Source organism: Tupaia chinensis, unplaced genomic scaffold (genome assembly GCF_000334495.1).
Source record: "Tupaia chinensis unplaced genomic scaffold, TupChi_1.0 Scaffold000010_1, whole genome shotgun sequence".
NCBI classification, from domain to species: Eukaryota; Metazoa; Chordata; class Mammalia; order Scandentia; family Tupaiidae; genus Tupaia; species Tupaia belangeri.
Window position 1 is genome coordinate 615595 of NW_006159440.1, and position 26483 is coordinate 642077.

General features: G+C 41.3%; 1 protein-coding gene across 1 annotated transcript in view; it reads right to left on the minus strand.

Annotated features, from left to right (window-relative positions):
• Window positions 1-25549, minus strand: part of CUL1 (cullin 1) — a 65042-nt gene extending 39493 nt beyond the window's left edge. The window contains exons 1-3 of the mRNA XM_014583352.1: window positions 25249-25549; window positions 3065-3239; window positions 79-246 (exon numbers count right to left, since the gene is read on the minus strand). Of these exons, the coding sequence (XP_014438838.1) occupies window positions 79-246; window positions 3065-3239; window positions 25249-25388 (483 nt within the window). The 5' untranslated portion in view covers window positions 25389-25549. The remainder of the gene's footprint in view (window positions 1-78; window positions 247-3064; window positions 3240-25248) is intronic.
• Between the last annotated feature and the right edge of the window lie 934 nt (window positions 25550-26483).

Sequence of the window (26483 nt, forward strand, 5' to 3'; positions counted from 1 at the left end):
CTTTCCCTTCCCTGCTCTCATAAAGGGGGGCAGGGGGAGAAGAAATACACATTTGAAAGGTTTTTTAAAAAATCTTACTGAATAGATTTCATATATTCCTTTCCGTCCTTCATCACATTCACGGCGAACCCAATGTCTATTGAGGTAGGCACAAATTCCATTCAGCACTTTGCTTGAAAATCGGTAATCTTCCCATTGCTGAGTGTAGAATTTCAGGACACTCTCATCCATCAAGTCCTCTCCATCCTAAAAACAAGGCAACTGAAACTTTAAGATGACTAATTTGTCACATAATACATAGAGATTAATGTTACTGGAAACAAATCTACTGCACTAAAATACATCAATGCATCTGATTTTAGACAGGTTCTTCAAGCTATTCTGTATGTGAAAATATAATACTATAAATTCTCATAAGAATACAGTAAAAGTTCTTTTATCTCAAATTAAACTGTAACCCCGACTGTTTGTTTATTTATTTTTAAAGAATTTTATTTAGCTTTGTTTATTTATTGTAATTTGATCAGAGAGGGACAGAGAGAGAAAGAAAGTGAGAAAGCAATCTGCCAGGATGAACAGCAGGTGGCGTGGTGGTTAAGGTACTGGACACTCCCACATGGCTGAGCAAGGATCAAGTCCCGGACCTGGTGGTTTGCTTTCTCACTCCCCTCTACCCTGTTCAAATTGAAATAAATTAATAAATAAATAAAATTAAATAAATAATTCTTTTCGGGGGCGGGGGGGTGCAATCTGCCAGGTCTGGGACTCGAAATGCAGTTGGCCATGTGGGAATTCAGCGTCCTTAACCACCTGCTGGCCCCAACTCTGAGTGTTTAAAATGAGAATAATTTCTTTTCATTATTAAGTAATTCAACCTCAAAATCACTTTTGTTTTTGTATTTTTCCTATTAAAACATGCGTAGGTCCTAGTAACAATTTAAATTATGGGACCAATACTACATAATACATAGAGATTAATGTTACTGGAAACAAATATTAAATTCATTTCCTTTTTAAAATTTATTTACAAGTTATCAAAATATTCAACTTTTTGTGACAATCTGTTGCATTTTATAAAAAGAAAACAAATACAATGGTACGATGCTATTTCTTGTTAACAAGAGCTCAAGAAGAATACGGGCTTTTGCCAAAATTATTTTTACAAATGGAACCACAAATCTTTGAGGAAACTAACTTGAAATGTTTCCTTAGGTATTAATGGCACTAGGAAGTCAGTCTCATCTTTGGAAACTGAGCTTTTTCCTGTACTGACCCTTCACATGCCATAGCACAGAGACACTGAAGGGGGGCCTAAGAGCAGGGCCTCCTCCATGCAGTGGTGCCTGGGGCAAGCCTGAAACTGCTTAGCTTCAGGGTCTTCAAGTGGAAAATAAAAGGTCTTGACAGATGAGAAGCTCTGTAAATATATGGTATCTGTGCCATCCAACAAGCCACATAAAAACCCAATTATATCTTGACGCAACCAAATTTTTGCTTATTTAAATAACTGAAAACAAACCTTGAGGTGCAGAGCTAAACCATTCTGGATTATGGCATATGATTTTTTTTTTTTAAGAGAGATTTTTGCTATAGAGTGTGTGCACTCTCCAGAGAAACAGAGACAGAGACAGAAAGTGAGGAATCACCCCCCCCCCCGGGGGGATGGCAATGGCGCACTCCCTTCTCCTCCCCATTCTCCTCTTGGGATTTGGGGCACGCATGAACACACACCTGGTGTGAGTTTTTACCTTCAGGTCTGGGACTCAAACCGTGGTCAACTATGTGGGAGACTAGCAACGCAATCATTATGCCATCTGTTGGTACTGGCATGTGACTTTTTAAAATATACAAACTCCACCAATGACACGGCCATCGATATTTTATACGTAACACAGCCTACTGCTCCTCATGCAAGTGCCACAGGATAATTACAGCGCTCACTTTACAAAGTGCTGGGAGTAAAACAAGGACAAAGTGACAAGCAAGACTGAAACCTTCATCACAGTCTGTGGTCAATCGACGACAGTCTTTTAGAACGATGTTTAAGTTCCCAATTAGTTATAAAATAAGAGAAACATGGGACTGGCAGACGGCATGGTGGTTAAGGGTGCTGGACTCCCATGTGGTTGACCGTGGTTCGAGTCCCAGACATGGCAGCTTGCTTTCTCACTTTCCCTCTCTCTCTCTCTCTGTGTCCCTCTCTGGTCAAGTTAAAATAAGTAAGTAAGTAAATAAATTAAAAAAATCATTCTTTAAAAAATGAAAAAAAAAAAAACAACAAAAAAACAAGTTTGCAGCAGGTGGAAGTTTCTGCATATTATCTATGTAATTCAAAAACCTCTTAAGTACCTACATGGAAGACTCCCCACCAACTCGCTAGCTTCCCAGGAAGAAGTACAGGTGTCTTCTCTCATTCTACGTAACACAGGCAGGGCCTGGAGGAGCCCCATGCCAACCTGTGGAATGGGAGCAGCACACTGCCTTTGCTACCGGGGATTAGGACCCCGGAGAAACAGGTGGAGGTGAGAGGGCAAGGCCTCCACCAGTGCCAAGCAAAGGCCGGGGTGGGAGAACACAGCCAAAGGGAGAGGGTGCTCATTGAGAAACGCACCCTCGTCCAGGACGCAGCTTTGGAGCATGCGTGAGACTTCACGGCCATGTGTGAAAACACGACTGCACTGAAAACTGTGATCGCCAAGGCTAACGAGCTTTACAACTGTTTACACGTTTTGATCGAGAATACCGTATTAGGTTTGATACAAAATATAGGTAAGTTAAATACTTAATTACTTGTTTTATATGAAAAGGTTCATCAAATGGTTAATAATTTAAGGAAAGTACTATTACAGAGAAAGTTTATCAAAAACTTCTAATTTACCTAACCAAAAACCAGAACGTGGCTTATGAAGATGTCATCGTCGCGACAGGTAAAACTCAGCAGTACCAACACATCTTCACGCATGTGTTAATGCCTGACTCAGTGAGTGACTGGCAGCGAGAGATTTAACTTCCCTTTTCTTTACATTCAATTATAAATGTTCAGTATATATGTAAAACATCTTACCTTAAGAAGATTTGTCAAGTAATTCTTCAAAAACTCCTTAAGTCGTTTGTATAACTCCAGGCCCACGAACTGGGCTCCTCCGGGCGTCTGCCCCTTTTTCGACTTGGAAGGAGGGACCCCGGCTCCTCGTGCTTGGTTTGACTGGTGTACGCTGGTACAGTAGTTATAGACGTGACTTGGGGAACAGTTAAGGGAACCAACGTGCATCACAGATGGTAACAGTGGTTACTACTGAACATATTTAAGTAAAAAGAACCTGAAACTAACAGAGAGTTACTATCTTTAATAAATTAAGGTAATTTTTTTAAAGAGATATTTTTGCTATAGGGTGTGTGTACTCGCCAGAGAGACAGAAAGTGAGGTCACCCTCAGGGGGGAGGGCCACTCTGCAAACCCTTCTCCTCCACTCTCCTCTCAGGATCTTGGGCACGCACGCACACACGCCCACTGTTTTAAGCCACTGGGTCTGGGACTTGAACCGTGGTCACCTACGTGAAAGTCCAGTGACGAACCCATTTACCCATTACTGCCATCACTAGTTCCAAATTAAGGTGATTTAAAACACAATAAAACCCAAATCCCTATAGAAACATGGGCAAAGTATACCAACAGAGAATCAAAAGGTAAAGAAATATATGTATTTCAAAACCTAAAACCTGATAAAACATTCAACCTCTGTAGTAATCAAAGAACTATGTCTCAGAACAATCATTTTATTAAATGCTTCAAGTGTACAGGGACCCGAGATGACAATGAACAAGTACCTTGCACTCCTGACCCAGCTTTGACAAACTTATCCCCATCTTGCCTCTTAGACCACGTACCCCCCACCCCCACTTTCCAGGAAATAAAATGTGACCAATTGTAACTGAAAGACTATGTTTTCCTCCATAACCCAGCTCCTCCTTCCTCTTAATCCTAGGAGCAAACACCCCCATAGTTTGGTGTGTATCATTTCTATGGATGTTTGTATATTTTACTGGATAACTATATATGAAATGCATTGGGTGTTCTACATTTTTAGATTACATGAATGTAATACAGGCATTTGCATCTACCACTTGTTATGCTTTTGTTGCTTGTTAAAGAATTATTTTATTGGACTTTCTTTCCTTCCTTCCTTCCTTCCTTCCTTCCTTCCTTCCTTCCTTCCTTCCTTCCTTTCCTTCCTTCCTTCCTTCCTTCCTTCCTTCCTTCCTTCCTTCCTTCCTTCTTTTCTTTCTTTAACTTAAATCTGACCAGAGAGGGACAGAAAGCAAACTGCCAGGTCCAAGACTAGAACCACGGTGAGCCATGTAGGAGTCCAGTGCCCTTAACCACCACACCACCTGCCGGCCCCCTTGTTGTTTTTAAGTTGGTTCATTTGTTCCATGAATCAGGGAGATGAAGACAAATAGCACCTCACTTTCTTTCCCTCTCTGTCTGATCAAAAGACAGCACCTCCAATAGAATCTTACAGCCATCTACACCAACCTTCGGGTGGCCCAGACCCCGGGCAGGCACTGCCTGTGTACTCAGGGAGATGGCCAGACTGGGGCAGGAGCTTTTCTATGTAGGAACGCCTCACTAAGCATCCCGTGACTGTGTCTGGCCCCTGTCATTTGGTTTGGGTCACATTTACGATAGCTACAACTGTATGTAATGTACAGAGTGTACTGAGAATAGTTTCTCCGTTCTCCTGAAGATGGCCCTTGTGAGTGATTATTTGAGCAGTACCAATTTTTAGTACTTACAAACAACACTGCAAAGAACCCACCTAGTGGGGCCCTTGCATACGTGCACGAGTTTTACACAGAGCACAGTTACCGGGCGACAATGCAGTCTGCCAGAGCTGCTCTCCAAAGCAGCTGCACAGGTCCTTGCAGTGCTTGAGTTTCGCAGCCTGCAACCTTGCCTGCGCGCGAGCACTGTGCCTGACTGTGGTTTTAGTATGCATTTCTCCGGTAGGAGCAGGACAAACCACCTTGGAAGTTTATCATTTTTTTCTCCTTTGTACTGTGTCTAGTCAAACCCTTCATGTTTCAAAAAAAGAAAAACAAGTTGGTGTAGGCATTAATAATGGGAGTATAAAATGGTACAACTGTTTTGGGGAATAGTATGGCAGCTTCTTATGCAAATCATAGTATAGTCACAGAGTAGAATACTAATTATCAGCAATTAAAAGATAATGGGGCTGGCAGGTGGCATGGTAGTTAAGGGTGCTGGACTCCCACAGGGCTGACTGAGGTTCGAGTCCAGGACCCGATGGCTTGCTTTCTCACTTTCTTTCCCTCTCTGTCTGATCAAACTGGAAAACAATAATAGTAGTAATAATAGTAATAATAATAATAAGTTAAATAAAATAATTCTTAAAAAAAAGTAACTAATAGAGCTTGCAGGTGGCATGGAGGTTAAGGTGGCTGGGTCCCACACAGCTGGCTGCACGTGTCTGGGCCCGGCAGCTTGAAAATTTGCCGGAGCACATGTGTAAGGCCTCAAATCCCAGGAGGAGGAGGAAGGAGAAGGGACTATGGTATGGCTATCCCCCCAGGATGGATGATTTCTCACTTTCTCACTCTCTCTCCCCTCCCTGTAAGCACATGCACCCTACAGCAAATGGAAGAAAAAAAAGAATACACATGATTCTCAAAACATGCACAATGAAAAGTTCAGACATATGTAATTCCACTAAAGTTGAGTTCTAGAACCGGCAAACTAATCTATGGTCACAGAAATCAGAAAAATGGTTTCTTCTGTTGCTTCGACATGCGAAGACTGAACAAAGGGAACTTAGGGGACTTTCCATATCTTGGTCAGGTTTTTGCTTACAGTTTACATATCTGTCAAAAAAATTCAAATCATACACCTAAGATGTATACATTTTGTAGTAGGTAATTTTTGCCTCTTAAAAAAACCCTATAGTTTTGGAACCAGCAGTTAGCATAATGGCTATGTTGCTGAACTCCCATGTGGCCGGCCGCAGTTCGAGTCCCGGACCTGGTGGCTTACACTCATGCCAGGCATGTGTATGCGTGCCCAAGATCCCTAGAGGAGAATGGAGGAGAAGGGATTGCAGTGTGGCCATCTCTCCAGGGGGTGATTTCTTGCTTTCTGTCTTTCTGGTGAGTGCATGTGCCCTACAGCAAAACCTCTCAAAAAACAAACAAACAAACAAACAAACCCTTACATTTTTTAAAAAGGAGAGCATATAGTAAAGTGTTTCTGCCACACTGAAAAATAGAGCCTTTTTAGACTTGTAGCTTTTAATTTGTTGTGAAGAACCATCCTTTAGCAATCGTGTACATACAACGATCTTCTTGGGAGTATGATTCCCTTCCTAAGTGCCACTGGATGAAGATAACTCAATTTATCATCAAGTTTACCCAAGTTTTCTTGTATGGCTTGTGCTTTGCATCTTATTAAGGAAATTCACCCCTCCTCAAGACAATAATTTCACCGTGTTTTCTTTGAAAGCTGATTTTCTCATTGTAGACTTAGTGTGTATACACCACGAGGAGAGACACCTGATTCTTCTCTGCTCTCCACACCGCGGCACCGCTGCTCCTCCTGGAGTCTCTTTTATAACCATGTTTTCATGTGTATTCAGCCTTCACTTTTAAAAAAAATTCTCATTTGGGGCCAGCAAGTGGCATGGTAGTTAAGGTGCTGGACTCCCACATGGCCAGCTGCAGTTCGAGTCTTAGACCTGGAGGCTTGCCTGTTTTCTCACTTTCTCTCTCTCACATGTGCCCTATAGCAAAATTGTGAATAATAATAATAACATTAAAAATAAATAATTCTTTAAAGAAAAATTCCTGCTCTTTTCCCTTATTTATGATTTTGTGGTTACTTTGCAAATAATTTTACCAGAGGCTTGTTTATTAGTCTTTTTAAAGAACCAGCTGGGCTTTATTAATTTTTACTATTGTTATCTTTATTTCACACTGTTCTTTCTTTTATCTATATAAAACCTTGCTTTAGTTAATTAACTTTGTAATTTCTCCTTTTGTTCTTATTTTATTTTATTCATTTATTTATTTACTGTTTAGACTTTTGTTATAGATATGGAGAAAGAGCAAGTGAGAAATCACCCCCTGGGGGGGTGGCCACACCAAAATCCATTCTCCTCCAGTCTATTTTCTGGATTTAGACACACATGAACATGTGCTTGGTGTGTTTTCCAAACTGCCAGGTCCAGGACTTGAACTGTGGTATCAGCCATGTGAGATTCAGCACCTTAACCACCATGCCACCTGCAGCCCTTTTTGTTCTTTTTTAAATATAAGTATTTGAAATACTTACATAAAACATTTATACAAGGGATTCCAAAAAGTTTACGGGAAGAAGGAACGAAAGTGTGTTCATCGAGGTGCACAAACACTCTGAAAGCACGCCGTCGCTGCGCACTGCACACTGCTACGCTTTCCCGAAGACCCTCCTGCTGCGGAGTGCAGTCTCTCCTACGGACTGCTTTAGCTGCGGCACTCGGGTATGGAATTTATTTTCCTAATCGTTCAGTTATAGTTTCTTGCATTATTAGTTCTCTTGTAAGTTATTTCAACTGTTCAGATTTGTAAAGTTTATGTTTTATACCTTCAAAAAAATTCAATTTCATCTTTAAATGAAATGAGAGAAAAATCGGAGAACGTTATCTGTTTCTCTAGAATTTACTAAGACTTGAGACTAATGGCCTGGTGACTAATGTGGCTGGATCCCACATGGCTGAGCACAGGTTTGAATTCCAGGCTTAGTGGCTTGAGAAATATACCAAATGTGTGTGTGTGTGTGTGTATGTGTATGTGCCCAAAATCCCAAAAAGAAGGGATGAAGGAGCCACTTGTGGTATGACAAGCAGCTCCCCGGCGGGTCTTTTTCCTTTCCCTCTCTTTTTCTCCCCGGGAAAGGTAGAGCCCTTTGCAAATATAAAAAAAAAAAAAATAAAAAAAAAAAAAAAAAAAGGAATGAGTTTTGCAACTGAGTATGTGATTTCTTTTTCCCTTGGTGGCGGGAGGAGTTGTGAGCAAGGACCCTACAAGATGGACCCTTTCCGTCTATGCTAGTTCTTTTATGTCCAACATGTATGTGGGACATTTTCATATCTTTCATGACTCAATTAAAATTTTCAATTATTTTCTATCATTTAACTTTGTTCACACTTGCTACTTTTTCCTGACATGCCATCTTGGTTAAGCGATTCTCTTTTAGCTATGTCAAATTTGCTGTTTAATTTGAATGATTTAATTTTCTACTTACAGAATTCCTCTTTTTTAAATCCACTTCCCATGGACCAGCAGGTAGCATGAAGGTTAAGGGGGCTGGATCCCACATGGCTGACCGAGCAGTTCAAGTTCCAGACCCAGAGGCTCAAAAATCACAGCAGGTGTTGTGTGTGTGTGTGCCCAGAATCCTGAGAGGAGAATGAGAAGGGACTGCAGCATGGTCATCCCTGAGGGGTGAGTTCTCATTTTCCCTATCATTCTCTGTGTCTCTCTATGAGCACAGGTACCCTGTAGAAAACTTTAAAAGAAAAAAAAAATTCCCATAGAGTTTTGTTACTTATGTTTTTGATTCTTTTAGATCACTGATAATTTTGAACATAGTTACAACAGCCGCCCTGTCAGGATCCTTCTCTCTGAAGATCCTGGGGATCTAGTTCTGCTGTTGGTTTTATATACTGACTTCACGTGAACTCTCTCCTGTGCTGTAAAACACACTCCAGGTAGTGCTTTCACATTCATTTCCCAGCCTGGAGAAACCTCCAAAGAAGCCCATAACACAAATTTGAACCCCAAACACACCGGAGGTTGCAAACTCTCAGGACACACCCTCCCACTCTGCTCATACCCAGAGCTCGGCCCAAGTGCTTTCCTAGTTGCTCCCAGTTCCCATTTCCGTCAAGTACTGGGCGTTCAGATTTCGAGGGCAACTCCCATCCTTGCCCTCTCCTCACCAGGCACACACAGCTTGTCTCCTGCTGCCGGGCTGCTGCCCTCTGGCTCTGGTTCTCCAAGCTATTGCGCCACCTACTCAGCTCTCACAGAGCATGGCACCTTCGTCTTCAGTGTGCTCTGCGTTTGCAGATGCTGGGGATGCCCCGCACCTTTGTGTGCAGCCAGCTATGCACCTTGCTGGGCTTTGCCCAGCACGCAAGTCCAGGTGCTTGGTTCCAGGATTTTTTAGGTTCTCTCGTTCAGCCTGACCTCTTCTTCTCGGTAATACATTATTTCCAGATACTAAATTAACAAAGATATTTGAAACAATTAAATCCAATGATAGCTAAGTGACAGGAAAAGGGTGTTTCTCCCCATCAGAGGTCAGAGTGCACACCATAACACCATGTCTGGAGTAAAACCTGGAAATACCGTAAAACCTTCCAGTGCATTCCTCTGAACCAGCAATGACACTCAAGCACTTATCACAGGGCAGTCAGTATGGGGCACACAAACGCCTGGCCAGCAAACTATCACAGCATTGCTCCGAATGGCAAAACCTTGCAGCAATCAACCTTTCAAGCACAGGGATCGTCAAATTCACTGCTGGATCCAACTGAGGATCCAGTATACGGCTTTCAATGTTACTGAACTATAGGAGTTAAAAGGACTGTAATATACTTAATCAACTTTCAGCCAAGATACTAATCATAGTTTGTATCATTACTTTTTTTTTTTTTAAGAGGTTTTTGCCTTAGGGTTCCTGTGTTTGTGGGAAAGAAAGAGAGACAGACAGTGAGAGGGAAAGTGAGAAATTGTCCCCCAGGACAGATGGCCACGGCACAGTCCCTTCTCCCCCATTCTCATCCTGGGATCTTGGGCATTCAGGCACATGTGCCCAACGTGAGTTTCAAGTCACTGGGTCTGGGACTTGAACTGCAGTCGGCCACGTGAGAGCCCAGTGATGTAACCGCTGTGCCATTTGCTGGCCCCTGTCTCATTATTTTTAAGTACCACTAAGAAAAGAAAATGCTATCAATTAAAATGACACAATTCAGGACCAGCAGATGGCATAACTGTTAAGGAGCTGGACTTCCACATAGCCAACTGCAGATGGAATTCTGGATCCAGTGGCTTGCTTTCTCACTTTCTCTGTCTCTCTCTGGTAAGCATATATGCCCTATAACAAATTAATAATAATAAATAAAAACTTAAAAGTATACATAAAAATGATAATGCATTCTCATCAGTAGTATTTTTACTTTTACTTACTAAAAGATTAGCTATTTTAGACTTACACAAATTTATTATAACACTTTTGGAAGTAGACAAAGGAAAGTTAAATAAGTTGCTAAGAAGTTGCTAAAATATGTTTGCATAAAGTGTCTCCTGAACTGCTCTGACTTTGGTAAGGAATCTGTGTCCTCCCATATACTGTCACCTTTGAGCCACTGAAGTTGTTACTACCACTTAGCTGGAGTTCAAAACTGACCCCCAGGATTTTTTTTTTTTTTAATTTAGAGTTATTTTTGTTATAGGGCAAGTATGCTCCCTGGAGAGACAGAGACAGAGAGACATAAATCACCTCCCAGTGTAGATGGCCATGCGGCAGTCCCTTCTCCTCCATTCTCCACTCGGGGTTTTGAGCATGTATTCACATGTGTCTGAGATGAGTTTCAAGCCACTGAGTCCAGGACTCAAGCTGTGGTCAACTACGTGGGAGTCCAGTGATGTAACCATCACACCATCTGCTGGTCCCTCAGGATTTTCTTCCAATCTGCTCCCAGCCATTTTGTAAGGTTGATTCTGAGCTTTCTTGGTATCAAAGGTTTGTTTTTTCTTTCAGTTCAGACTCTTCAAGTGGTCTCTAAGTGATTTGCTGACATCAAGGAAGAGGCTGCGGTCAAGTGTGCAGAGCTGCTGAGGAGGACAGCTGTCAGACTGACACCTGCCAACATCTTTATCGGGCCACTGACTTCAGGATGCACCTGGATTGATGAACTCTGGCACATCCAGGGACTGATAAGGAAAGATGTTACAGACACAACAAAAAGTGAAAGGAGCAACTTCAAAACAGCCGTTTGGAAGGGTTCATTTGGACATGTGACTAGACATTAGGCTGTTACTCTTACAGAGCAGGGCTCGGAAGTCCTGTTTCTCTCCAAGTGCCCTCTGGGAAGAGAGGTCAGTCACTCAGTTCTCTCCCTCTTGGGCATGACCTCCTCCTCCAAGCTCCTCCTCCTCCACTGCTCCAGGAGAAGCCTGACACACATGCCAGAGGCTCAACAGAACAGACCGAAAGCCGTGACTTTAATGCACAGAAAACCTCCGAAAGCTGTTTTAAAGCGTCTACTCACAGTTTAACTCCATGTTCATTCTCAAATAAACGTCACCCCTCACCATTATCCAATCAGGCATGGAGGGCATTAGACAGTGGTGGTCAGGAGAGGTCCTGCTTACTGTAATTTAAGTTTTCTTCTATCAACTTATATCTAAGTAAAAGAGATGAAATAATGCAAAAGAACTTACAAGATGCAGTGCTATGGTCCACCCACCCTTCCCTACCCATGCTGGTAAACATTTTTAACGGTTTCTAGACTCAGGTCTTCATTTTATCAGGGCAATCCACACACATCTTCAGATCATAAGCTTATATTGTTCTTTGACTAGTCAAACTCTGCATCAATTACTGAGATCTTGATAACAGACAATGTATCTCAAGAACATTGACTGTACTTTATGGAATGTTGCCTGATTAAAGAATAACAAGTAAAGCTGGTTAAGATTTAAAAAAAAGAAAACGTATCTCAATTCTACCCCTTACCTCCAGTCCATCCTCACCCTGTCAGTCACTGTGGAGCTTGTATTAGTAACCGTTAAACATTTTAAGTTATACTTAAATCATGATTCCAATTCTAGTACAAAAGTAACCAACCACATTTCTGACAAATAACTATAATGTCTTAAAAAAAGACACACATAGAACACAACTATCTGAAGGCACCAGAGAACAACCAAAAGAATACTTATACTGATGGTTAGTCTAGGACTGGAAAAAGGGATTGGCATAGTCCAACATCATCAACATGAGCAAAAACAGGAAAGTGAGACCCACTCTCAAGAGATCACCTGAAGGCCCAAATGTTAGAATAAGGACACAAGGAATTTAAAGTAACTAGTGAGGATACAAACAAAACAAAACAAAACAAAATAAAACAAAACCTTACACTCATAGTGAATAAAAATTGCAGCAAAGAAACATATGAAAAGTAAACAGATCTCAATATATTTCAAAGGACTGGAATCATCAGTGTTTGTTCTTCTGACCAAACTGTAACTAAGAACAGTAACAACAAATAGTAACAACAACCCCCCCCAATACTTCTAAATTTAATAATGCACTTCTAAATAATCCAAGAGTCAAAGAAAAAAATAACAAAGAGAATTATTAAATTTACAAAACTTTTACACTTTAAAATTTTTAGATTAAAAAAGAATGTAGGAAGACTTAGTATTGTTAGAATGGCAATATTCCCCAAATTGATCTACGGATTCAATGCAATCCCTACCAGAATTCCAGGTGGCTTTTTTTTTTTGTAGGAACTACAAGCAAATTCTAAAACTCCTATTAAGTTTCAAGAGACCAAAAACCTGCAAAATAAATCCTGAAAAGAACAAAGTTGGAGGATTCATATGTCATTGTTTGAAAACTTACAACATAACTAGAGTAATTAAGACGGTGAGGTACTGGCATAGGAGAAATGAAATGACATAGAATTGGGAATCCAGAAAATAAACCCTTGGGCTTATGAACAACTGATTTCTGACAAGAGTGCCAAGACCAGTCAATGGAGAAAAAAAAGTCTTTTTTAACAAGTGGTAGTAAGATAAATGGATACCCACATGCAAAAAAATTAAGTTGACTCTCACCTCACACCATATATATGTATTAAACTCAAGATGAGTCAAAGACACAAAGAAAACTATAAATTCTTAGGGGAAAAAAGTAAGAGTAAACCTCTGTGGTCTCAGCATTGGTGAGGGAATCTTATATGATACCAAAAGTAACTATCGTAAAGAAACAAACAAACAAACAAACAAATTAGACTTGATCAAAGGTGTCCTGTGACCTGGTGGTTGGGAGAGCCAAGTGCCGCCTGAATCCTGGACCTGGCTGCCTGAGAAGCATGCCAGGCAAATATGCATATGTGCTTACAATACTGATAAGGGTGGAGAAATGGAGAAGGGACTGCAGAGTGAACATGCCTCACTGAAGGATGCTTTCTCCCTCTTCCTCTCTCTAGCTCCTTCTCTGGAGAGTACACACATCCTCTGGCAAATTAAAAAAAAAATTAAATAAAGCTTTTGTATGTCAAAGAACACCATAAAGAAAGAGCAAATATCGGCCCCAGCAGCCGCCCCGGCCTCCCTGGCCTCTCAGGCGCTGGATGGCCCGGAGGCTGAAAACAAGGTTGAAGAACTTGCAACTTGAGAAGAGGATAGCTACCAGCCCTGCATTACCTCAGGGGAAAACAAGAACTACTCTGCCATTCTTAAGGAAGCCAGATACCCAAGGACAACTCACACTGCAGATGCCCACAACACCATTCCTGGTAACTACAAGATGACTGCTGTGCCACATCAGCTGATAATCATCCCTGCGTACCAGAACTGCTTTCCTGAAACTGCATTCCCTGGAGACTCACCTACACTTGTGGATCTGCAGGAGACCCTCCCTTAATCCAACCCTGAATAGAATCTATGCTCCCTATTGTCAAAAACTTTATGAGCTGATAATTGAAACTTATGGCCTCTCTCCCTTTACTTGTATGTATCACTTTTTCAATAACTCTTCTGGAAGACAACTGTATATAGCAGAGATAGTATAATGCGAGAGTGGGAAAGGGCAGAGGGACAAACATAGGGAAAAAAAAAAAGAGGAAGAGAAAAAAAAATATATATATACATGAGCATGAAAGTAGAAATGGAATATTATTGATGATAACATGCTTGATTAAGTCACTATGCAGTCTATTCTAGATGGGAAATTACATTTAGTACGCTGTGATGATGCTCAGGGAATGAATGTTAGGTAACAAAAAAAAAAACGGTAAAACTATTCGTACCATTTTAAAAAAAAATGGATATTTGATGGCTGCAGTGAGCGCTATGGGCCCAGTTGGGTTCTACTTTATAGTATGCTCTTTTTACCCAATGGGGTTTAGGCCTAAAGTCAGACTTGAGTTCATGTAGAGGCATGTGTCAGCTGTGATAACTATTGGAGAGACTTAGACTAATTAAGATCACTGACAGATCATTTGGGGAGGGGTGAGGCACGGAGGGCAATCGGGGATGACAGGGACAATGTGGGAGGAGGATGGGTCATAACAGAGGGAGGGGGATGGGGAATCTAGGATGGTAAAACAAAAGGCAAGGTATGCAGGACACAAGAATTGGGAAATTATTTGCTGAGAACATATACGTTGACGTGCTTGATTGAGCCAATGCACAGTGTATTTTGGAAAATTCATTTGTGTGTTGTGATGGGAAAAAAACTATAATAAAAAAAAAAAAAAAAGAAAGAGCAAATATGACCCAAGGAATAAGAGAAAATATTTTTAAGCCATACCATATAAGAGATTTGAATTTAGAATAATAAAGAACTCTTGCCACTCAACAACGAAAAAACAAAAAAACTCTATTAAAACAAAGGCAGAAGGATCTAAATAGCCAATAAACACATGAAAAGATGCCTGACATCATTAGTTATAGGGAAATACAAATGAAACCACAAGATACTACCTCATACCCACTAGGAGGGCTATAATCAAAAAGTAAGAAAATAATAAGCATTGGAAAGATCTGGAGAAACTGGAACCCTCATGGTTCATGCTGGTAGAAAAGTAACACGAAGCAGCCATTTTGGAAAGCAGTCTGTAGTTTCACTGATGGTTAAATACAGAGTTATCATCTGACCCAGAAATTACACTCCTGGGTATCTACCCAAGAGAATGAAACATATGTCCACATAGAAACTTAAACACAAATGTTTACAGCAGCACTGTTCATAACGGCCATCCGGTAGAAACAACCCAAATGTCCACCAACTAATAAGTGGATAAACAAAATTATATATCTATATCTATATATCTATATCTATATCTATATATATCTCCCCATAAAATAGACTATTATTTTACCATTATTTTACATTATATAGATTTATATCTCCCCATAAAATAGACTATTATTTTACCATAAAAATAAATTAATAAATTAAATACTGACATGGATGAAGTTTGAAAACCTGGAGCTAAGAGGAAGAGGACCAATCACGAAAGACCACACTTAGTCTGTGCAGGGTGCCATAACGGACACCACGGACTGCAGGACTTCAACAAGAATTTATTTTCTCTCAGTTCTGGAGGCTCGAGGTCAGATGCTGTTGGGAGTGGTTTCTGGAGAGGGCCCTGTGCTGTGATCCAGCTGAGTCAGCAGAAAGACCAGACTCAGAGCAGGTCTCACCTCGCTTTGGTGACGAACATCTTCACATTATTTTATCTTAGCTTTAGATCAACTGAAACCTATGGGGAAATGTTACCAGAAGAGGAAAAGGCAGACTCCTGGTGTGTACTGGAAACTGTCTGAGAGATACCTGCAGGAGACCTGGCCCTGACCCTCCCCTCACTGGTGGGCATCACGTTAAGGGAGAAGCCCCCTGCCACTTTCAACAGGAACCGAGCTCCCTGTGGAGTGGCCCCTGTAGCTCAGGTGATACCTGCTGCCCCGACACAACACAAAGCACTAGCGGGTCACATACTTCAGATGACAAATACAACCTACGTAAGTGAGTAATATTTAAAAGAAAAGTAATCACATCCAAAGTTATTCTTAAAGTGAAAAAATTAGAATATGAAGAAGAGTTAAATAAAGGATTTGAGAGAACATAAGGAAAAGAAAAATACATCAGAGTGGAAATAAAAAAAAAATTAAAAATCTAAAAGGCAACATAGAAGCTTCATCCAGTAATGGGTTAGGTTGTCTTATGCTATGGCAGCCACTGAGTCTAACAAAACCACATGTTAGACTTTTACAACTTTGAGGTTCTTTTTCAACGGTCCTCAGAAGTTTCTTTGGCAAGATTACAGATGAGAATCTAAGCAGATATATGGGGTCTCCCATCAGCTGTAGGTAGGTAGAACCAGTGGGAGGTGACACAGTGTATGTTCCAGATCCAAGCCTAGTTCAGTCCAAAGTAGGCACGACAGTGCCTGACAGCCGGGAAATGAAGAACTGTGTTGCAGACAGGCCATCTGAGACAATGTGCCACTCACCTTCCAGTAGACACTCAGTGAACACCTGCCTGAGCCAGGCACTGCCTAGGACGGGTTCCCAAGATAAACTGCCCTCATGTGTCATGACCTGCTGGATACAGTCTTCTCCACACACTATCAACGTATCAGGGACAGGAGATGCCTCAGTGTCTGTTACCTCACAGCACCACGCCTTATTTCTGAAGTCAACACACCTGGGAATCAATTCTCAACTTTTAGTTATTACCAAACTCCAACCACATTCATTTTCAAAGAGTCAACTGAATTAAAGAAGCAAAAGTAAACATAATAGAACCATTTTCTAATATCACTTCTTTCACAACTTAAAATGTGGAAATTTAAACAATTAGCCTCTATTAAAATCATTAAGACAGACTGCACTGGGACCCCCAGGTAGTGTAGTGGTTGAGGCGCTGGATTCCCACATGGCCAACAGAGGTACAAGCGCCAGACCTGGCAGCTTGGAAATCACACTGGCCATGTGTGTATGCATGTGTGCCCAAGAAGGGATTATGGCGTAGCCATCCCCACTGTATCCTCACTTTCTGTTTCTCTCTCCAGGGAGCCCATGTACCCTGTAAAAAACTCTCTCTCTAAAAAAAAAAGAGAGAGAGAGAGAGAGAGAGAGAGAAAAGGGGTGGGGGTGGGGGACCCAGTAGATAGCACAATAGTTATGTCTCTGAACTCCCAGAGAGTTGACCACAGTTCAAGTCCTGGACCTAGTGGCTTTAAACTCATGCTGGGTGTGTGTGTATAGGGGCAGGGCCAAGATCCAGAAGGAGAATGGTGGAGAAGGGATTGAGGCATGGCCATCCCCCTGGGAGATGATTTCTCGCTTCCTCTCTGGTGGCTGCATGTGCTCTATAGCAAAAATCTCTCGCTCTCAAAAAAAAAAAAAAAAAAAAAAAAAAAAAAGAAAAAGAAAAAGACGGCATTATTATTACTACCTATCTTCACTTGTTAACAGACTTATACCAACTGTACAAAATGGCAAAAGCAGCAGGTGACGTACTACTCTGCATCATCAGTCTGTAAAGTCATAAAAGAAAAAAGGCTATTCCAGGCCAGGTGCATTTCCGAAAAGGGATATCTTATCCAAAGCAAACAGATCTACATCTGAGAGCACACTTCAAAAGCGAAGACTATGTCTAGCTGATTGTGATGAACTGCAAGATCTGCTGTAGAATGTACAAAGTGTTCTGAGCATGCAAACTGTACATATGACATAATCAGATTTAGGAGAGAAAAACTGAACGTTCCATATTTATACTAATTTTAAAAATCACTTCTTGAAGCAATTGCACAGCACGATCGTTTCTGTGGGCTCTTGCTTTAAGATAAATATACAACTTCTCAGTTCTAAAAGCTCATTTAATAGGACTAGCACAGTAGTGAAGGTGCAATTTTGCAAGTAAACAATGATTTACATTTGCAAAAGGAAAACTAATGAAAATATTTTAAAATAGATGCTCTATACTAAAAATCTAGATAGCACAGAAGAGCACTTAAAAAAAGTCTAAAGTCCAATACCATGGCTAGCCATTTTTAATATGGTGTGTGTAAACATTTTTGAAAGCAGGGAGGTGCTCTGGCCCTTACCAATAACATACTCCCCAAATATCCTGGTTTTTCTCAGCAACGTGCTCTGAACATGATTCCACGGCCAGCAGTAGCCTTCGCTGTATTTTTAAAATGTTTTCATTTATTTATGACAGAACGTATGTTCTATAATGAGTGGCTCAATCGTGAGCATGTCACCAGAGCCAGCCCTTTGCTGTGTTTTTTTTTGTTGTTGTTTGTTTGTTTTATTTTGTTTGGTCAAAGGGAGGGTATACTGTCCAGAGCGGGAGAAAAAGAAAAAGCAACCCCCACGGGGCATGGTCATCCCACAGTCCCAAGACTCTCCACTTTTCCCTCTCTTCAGGATCCTGGGCATGCATGCACTTGTGCCAGCATTGTTTCCCAAGCTGCTGGGTCTGGGACTTGAACCACATGGTGGGCCATATGGGATCCAGCCGCTCTAACCACCCGGCCACAGGCTGGCCCCACTGTGCTTTTAATGTCTGTTTATACTATATATCAAATCCTTAGTGCGGAAGAGTGGGATTATTTTCCATTGTTTCTTCTTATTAAAATATACTGAAGAGCCTTGCGCATGTAACTTGAATACAATTCTGTTTTTATTATTTTTTTTTTTGGAGAGGTTTGTGCTCACCAGACAGACAGAGAGAGACAGAGAGACAGAAAGCGAGAAATCAACCCCCAGGGGGGATGGCCACGCTGTAATCCCTTCTCCTCCATTCTCCTCTCGGGATCTTGGCCACACACACACATGCACCCGGCGTGAGTTTTAAGCCACAGGGTCCGGGATGCAAACCGCAGTCAACTACATGGGAGTCCAGCAACACAGCCATTACGCTAACTGCTGGTCCCTACAATTCTGTTTTTAAGATAGAGTTAAAAGTTAAAAAATAAATACATAGCTGTGCCAAAGTATATTTTTATGTCTTTAGAAATATGTTTCTAAATCTCTCTCCAGAAAAGCCACAGTAAAGTGACACTCCACCTGCACTGCAGGAGTGTGGCCACCCTCCCTCTGCCGACACGGGTAGAATCGCCTCTTTAAAAGTGCTTTCGGGGTGAGGCAGTGGAGCAGTGGTAACTGTGACACTCTGCAAGGACGAGCCACGGGAAGGTTCCAGGATCACAAGAAGCAGGCTCCCAAGTGTGTGGGCATGCAAGTGTGTCCACATCCGGTGCTGGCTGACGCTGGGGTGGACTGTGGCGTTAAGACCCTACTGGGTGCTATCTCTCTCTCTCTCCATAAATGGATTTTACAGAGAAAGAAAAAAATTAAACTATTTTCAAATCGATTGGTAATGAAAAAAATCTAATTTCAATTCTTTACTTAATAGTTCTAAGTTTGAACATTTTTCCATATGCTTACTGACGATTTGCATTTCTTCTTTCTGTGAACATTTTACGTCCTTTAGAGCCTTATTCTAAAAATAAAAATACACTAAGAAACTCCAAAAAGTTTCTGGAAAATTGGAATTTCAAGTATACATTTATTTTGGTACAAAATAATTTAAATCCATGCAGGTTTTCCACAATACATATTTTCCATTAACTTTCTGAAGACCCTTCATACATATACACCCACACACAAGAGAACAGTTTACTCTGAAAAAATATAAAAACTTGACATGTTTAGGTTCACTTGATGCCCATTAGGTAAACACCATCAGACAGATGAAAGACTCCTGAAGATGCAAAATGCCCGAATATCAATACATTCACAAGGTTAGGTGGTTCTCGCAAGATGGACAAAGACGGTCACTACTCTACTTTGAAAACTGCGTGTTCTTCCTTCTGTCTGGTCTGCTTTTCCAGGAGTTTGGTTTTCATAAAGGAAAGAGTCTGCAGCTGAAGCAGAAAGGCTGCCACCTGGCATGCTCCCTAGGCATCCATAGCTCCTGCGGAGGAGCAAGGGGCATGTTGTGTAGACCTGAGGAGAGTGGCAGGGGCAGCCGTGGGGACCAGCATGTCCCGGCATGCTGTCTCTGCGAAGCGACATGCTGCAGGCTGCCAACAGCTCGGCAAACTGACCTGAGTGGCAAAGTGCCCCCACCCCAGTGACCAGCGACCATATCCCAGAACATCAGAACAGAGGGTCCACTGCGAATTCTGAACATGCTCGTGCCATGGCTTACAGGGAGGCAAGCTGCTGCCCACGAGGAAACAGGAATGAGGTCTTCACGTACCAGCGGGGAAAAGAGGGCTTTGAGAAAAACAGGCTAAGAAAACAGAACAACTAGTTCCACTCCCAGCACTACAGTGAGAAAAACAAAAGTTCAGTTTATGAGAATTTATTCAGGTGGAGAGAAAAGGAAAGGACATCAATGTGGAAGTTTAAACTGCCTTTTCTTTCTTCCTTCCCTTCCTTTCCCTTCCCTTTCTTTTCCTTTCCCTTCTTTTCTTCCTTCCTTCTTTCTTTTTAAAATTTGCTATAGGGTTATACACTTGCCAAAGAAAGAAAGAAAGAAAGTGAGAAGACATCCCCCAGGGTGATAGCCATGCAACAATCCCTTCTCCTCTAGGATTCCGACACACACAAACGCACACATGCCCAGAGGGCCAGGGCCAGGACTAGAACCACGGAGCTGGCCATGCGGGATCTAGCTGCCTTCACCACCACACCATCGGCAGGCCCTCAACTGACTCCTGTGGTGCATGATGACTACACAAAGAGTTCTGACCTGGAAAAGAGGAGCAAGGAGATCCAGGGCCCAACAAAAACCTCCAGCAGTGTCCTGACACCTAAACTAGCAAGGGTGGACCCCACACTTCACAGCACCCCCTTGAGGCCCACCCACCAATCAGGACCCACGTGTGCTTTCTGAGCCAGGCAAAGACCCTGAAATATAACTGTGTCAACAAATTTAAGAAATTTCACTACTGACTTCAAGTTCAAAAGGAAGGAAATCTACTATTACTAAAGGCCCAAGAATATTTCCTTAACATCTAGAAGAAGGTTGTTCTCTAGTCTCGCGTGCTCCTCTGGGATAGTCAGAGCACATTATCCGACCCTTTGGACATCTAGAAGAGGGTTACTGCCACCAGTCCTCAGGAGACAGGCGTAGAAGTGGGTGGTGCCCAGAGCACAATGCCTAACACACAGGCTCAAGTTGTAACTATTATTTTTTTTTTTGAGAGATTTTCACTATAGGGCGCATGCACTCGCCAGACAGACAGAGACAGACATAGAGACAGAAAGCGAGAAATCACCTCCCGGGGGGATGGCCACGCCGCAATCCCTTTTTCTCCATTCTCCTCTTGGGATCTTGGGCACGCATGCACACGCGCCTGGCATGAGTTTTAAGCCACCGAGTCCAGGACGCGAATCACGGTCGACTACGTGGGAGTCCAGCGACATAGCCATTACACTAACTGCTGGTTCCCTCAAGTTGCAACTATTATTCATAAATAATATCTAAAGAATTAAAGTAAAACATTTTAGGTTCCATTTAAATTCTCTAGTTTTAAGAAATATATAGTGTTATCTGCTCAGGAAAAAAAAATAGAATTAACATCCAATTTAAAAGTGGCAGCCCTAAAAAAATTAAAGTTACATGTATCAGAATAACTACAAATTATAAGTATGTACAGAATAAAATGACTCGGTAATTTCTATAAGCATACAAAAAAATCTCTATTTTCTTATGGTCCTTCAAGCAAAAACATTCTACCAAGGGACTGATCTGATTTAGTCAAAATTACCTACTTAGAAATTCCCCCAAGACAGATGAGCAAATATATTTCCTTGGTCTCCACAACAGTGCTCTTCTGTTTTTCTACAGAAATCCAACTAAGTGTCTTGTTTCACCACTGAAATAACCATCTTTAGCTCAATTACTTTTAAGAATAATAATTTAAAAAAAAAAAAGGTGATATCCAACAAGCCAGAAACGAATTGCAATACTATCCTCTCGCTTGGCGAAGATTCTGTCTTCCTTCAAAATGTCCTGCATAGTATGACTCAGCAACTCCACGCCTAGGTATATACCAGCGAGAATGGAAAACACACAGCCACCAAAACTTGGACACAACATTCTAACAGTACTCACAACAGCCAGAAAGTGAAAAATAACCCAAACATCCACTACTGATGAGTGGATAAACGAAATGTAGAATAGTCACATAATTCAGCAATAAAAAGAAATCTAATGTATGCTACAGGAATGAAGCTTGAAAACATTATGCTAAGTCAAAGGAGCCAGACACAGAGGCCACGTATTGTGTGATTCCGTTCATATGAAATGTCCAGAACAGGCAAATTCAGGGGGACAGGAAGATCCACAGTTGCCAGGGGCTGGTGCAAAGGGAACACGGGAGTGACTGCTGAAGCATAAAAGGTAGTTTAGTGGGGTGATAAAATATTCTAAAGTTAGGCAACAGTGGTGGTTGCAAAACTCTGTAGACACAAAGAGTACGTCATTGTATACCTTTTAAAAGGAGAATTTTACAGTATGTGAACTATATCTCAATAAAATTATTTCTAAAAAAGTATTCTACAGCATAAGTGTATTTATATCAATATGTGTTCCTACAATAAAAAATTATAATCTAGTCAGAGGGTGCATGCACTGGCCAAAGAGAGAGAGAGGGAGGGAGGGAGGGAGGCAGGGAGCAGACTCGTCGCAATCCCTTCTCCTCTGTGTCTCCCTCCTTTCAGGACTTTGGGCACGTGCTACCTGTCCAGCATGTCTCTCAAGCTGCAAAGTATGAACTCCAAGTGTGTAGTCGGCCATGTGGGATCCAGTGCCTTAACCGCCAGGCCATGGGCTGATCCAAAACAATAAATTTTAAGTTAATTTAGAGACAAAGTATCAGATCTAAAGTGTTAACTTTTTTTTTTGGAGAGGTTTTTGCTATAGCCGGACAGACAGAGAGAGACATAGAGACAGAAAGCGAGAAATCACCCCCAAGGGGGGATGGTCACACCACAATCCCTTCTCCTCCATTCTCCTCTTGGGATCTTGGGCATGCACGCACACGCGCCCGGTGTGAGTTTTAAGCCACTGGGTCCGGGACGCGAACCGCGGTCGACTACGTGGCAGTCCAGCGACACAGTCATTACGCTAACTACTGGTTCCCTAAAGTGTTAACTTTTAAGGTTTCTTAAATATGACCACATACTATAATATCATAAACCTAGTCTGATAATCACTGACACATACTGAGGTCTACACTCCATGGCAGAAATGGAAAGACTGGAAGGTACAAAAGCAGGGAAAGCAAGTGTAGATACCAGAGACTGCACAGAAGAGTAGATGGCGAGGGATGGAAGGGAGGGGCTGAGGGAAAGAAAAAAGAAAAATGCTTAACAGATACAAGAACAGAAAGTTACCTGTTGAGGACAATGTGTATGGTAGTATCTTTCACTTGGTTGACATGCAATGCACGTACACTTTGGAAAACCATACTGTATGCTATAAACATGTTCAGTGATTGAATGGAAAACCTCCATTAAGCTGGCAACTTTAACATCTTAGAATCAGTACTAACTGGTTCTCTATTGAGTTAGCATACCTTTAATTACAAGTTTGTTTTATTTATTTATTTATTTATTTATTTTTGGAGAGTTTTTTTTTAGAGGCTTTTGCTATGGGGTGCATGCCAGTAAGGCAGAGAGAGACAGAAAGCAAGAAATCACCTCCCAGGGCGGGTGGCCACGCCGCAATCCCTTCTCCATTCTCCTCTTGGGATCTTGGGCATGCATACGCTCATGCCCGGCGTGAGTTTAAGCCACCAGGTCTGGGACTCAAACTGTGGTCGACTACATGGGAGATGGGAGTCCAGCAACACAGCCATTATGTCAACTGCTGGTCCCCTATAAGATTATTATTTGTATGGAATCAATTTAACTTCCTTTTTAACATTTACATTTAATCACTATATATCTTTACAGTGTACAACACAGTTTTTCCCATCATAAATACAGTGCATATTAGTCAAGTCAAAGACATTACCATATACATTATCATTAGCAGGTAACTTTCAATTTAACTTCATCTTTAGAAGTTATATAGTTGGGGCAGGCAGGTAGCATGGTGGTTAAGGTGCTAGACTACCACATGGCTGACCATGGTTCAAGTCCTGGATTTGGTGGCTTGCTTTCTCACTTTCTCTTTCTCTGACTCTCTCCAGTCAATTTTTTTTTTTTTTTTGAGAGGTTTTTGCTATAGGGCACATGTGCTTGCCAGAAAGAGAGAAACAGAGAGATAGAAAGCGAGAAATCACCCCCAGGGGGGATGGTCACGCCACAATCCCTTCTCCTCCATTCTCCTCTCGGGAACTGGAGCACGTACTCACACGCACCCGGCGTGAGTTTAAGCCACCGGATCCGGGACTCAAACCGTGGTCGGCTACATGGGAGTGCAGCGACACAGCCATTACACTAACTGCTGGTCCCTTCCAGTCAAATTTTTTTTAAAGTAGTAATAATAATAATAATAATAATAAATAAAATTAAGTAATTTTTAAAAATGAGTTAAATAGTATGTCTCCAAATATGCAAAAGTAGGAGCTCCCTCTCTTATCCCTCATAACTTTGGTAGCATACAGCACACAATCTCTCATACATGCCAAGGACCAAATAATACAGTGAAATACTCTTATACAAATTTTTTTTAAAGTAGTAATAATAATAATAATAATAATAAATAAAATTAAGTAATTTTTAAAAATGAGTTAAATAGTATGTCTCCAAATATGCAAAAGTAGGAGCTCCCTCTCTTATCCCTCATAACTTTGGTAGCATACAGCACACAATCTCTCATACATGCCAAGGACCAAATAATACAGTGAAATACTCTTATAAAAATGTATTTGTACTACAGGACTATAACGGTAAAATTTTTGGTCTATGTGCTATCTCTTTAGGTCAGGTCAGCAAACTTTTCCTATAAAGGGCCAGACAGCAAATGCTGCAGCGTTTGTGGACCAGACTGTATCTGATACAACCTCATCACTCTGTCCCCAAACGCTAAGGTAGATATAGACAATACATAAACAAACGATCACCTGCTTCAGGCCAGCGTTGTCAACAGAACTTCCCACAATGACAAAAAGACTATTATCTCATGTTTAAGCACTTGATCTATAGCTACTGCCACCAGGAACTGAATTTCTAAATGACTTTACATGTAAACAGCCACACGTGACTAGGCTACTGTGCTGACCAGCGCTGCACCAGACTACTAACTAGCCAATTTTACCTTTAGTCAAAAAAATTAAAAAGCTAAAAATGAACTCTTGAGATTATACTGCAGTATGAACTGGGAAGAGAAACCATAATGTGAAATTTCTAATAATTCACAGATCACACTAGCAAACAGCCCAAATCCTCGGAACCCGCTCTGGCTCATCGGGAGGATACGTGTAGAGTTCCATGTACCTGGACTTGGCCATACTCTGTCTGGTGTACACCTGCTGGATTCCAGCGCGGAGGTCGTCCCAGATCTGGTCAAGGCCAATCTGCTTCAGTCCATGCGGGTTCTGACTCCTGTTCGACGACATGGTGAGTAACGTTCTGAAGTTGCCCAGTGCAGCAATCCTTATTCAAGATGCAGCTAATTCTCCATTAGACGAAAATATACAGTATCATTCCAAATTTATTCACAGCAGCTCAGAAAGGATATCCTTTAAACGGAGAGAAGCAAATCTCATTGCAGGCAAACCTGAAGAAGAAACAAAAGGAATTCATGAATTTCTTCTATCACCTTGGGATAAATAATAGGACAACACACACAGAAATAGGCAATCTACAGGAATTAGCAGGTACCATGCTAATCCAAAGATTCTCCATGTGAAATACACTCACGATATATGGCCACTTGTTTAGAATTAAGGCTGTTGCAGCTCTTGAGAAGAGCTGGATAAAACAGCACAACCACAACTAACTCTTGCTTTTCTTCGCCTTCTAAAGTTATAGAGACTTGAAATATATCACTTGGCCTACACAACAAATACAAACTCAAAGAAAAATGGGCAAAGGGTATGTTCAGGAAGTTTCCAGACAGAGAAAGACAAATGGCTAATACCTAGGAAACACCATTCAGTCCCACTAGTTTTCTATAAATTTTAGTAATTCTTTACTTAGCAATGGACAAGAATGCAAATGTTGGTGGTAATGAAGATGAAGGAAAATTGGGACGCCCTTTTCAGAAGTGAATTTGGCCAAGAACTATCCAATTTTTAAATGTATTCTGAATTCAGAGACACCCAGGTTTGAAGCTCAGCTTCACACCTACTAGGTGAGTATGTGGTCTTGGGTAAGGGACGTAACTTCTCTGAATCTCAATCTCCTGGACTGCAAAATGGGGGCAAATCACTTTCCTCAAATGGTTATTGTGCGTTTTAAATAAAATAACATATATAAAATATTTAACGCATAGTAAATGCTTAGCAAGTAATAACAGTTGTGATCTCTAAATGTTATGAAGCTACTGTAAAATGCAATTTATAATTCTTTGGAATCTTAGGCCCCAAAATAAAAGAACTTAGGTACTCAACGTATAAATCAGCACTTCTCAATGTGGAATAGTACTGACATATTTTATGCCTTGTCTAGGAACATCACATCACACTTTAGAGGTTTTAAACAAGAACTTC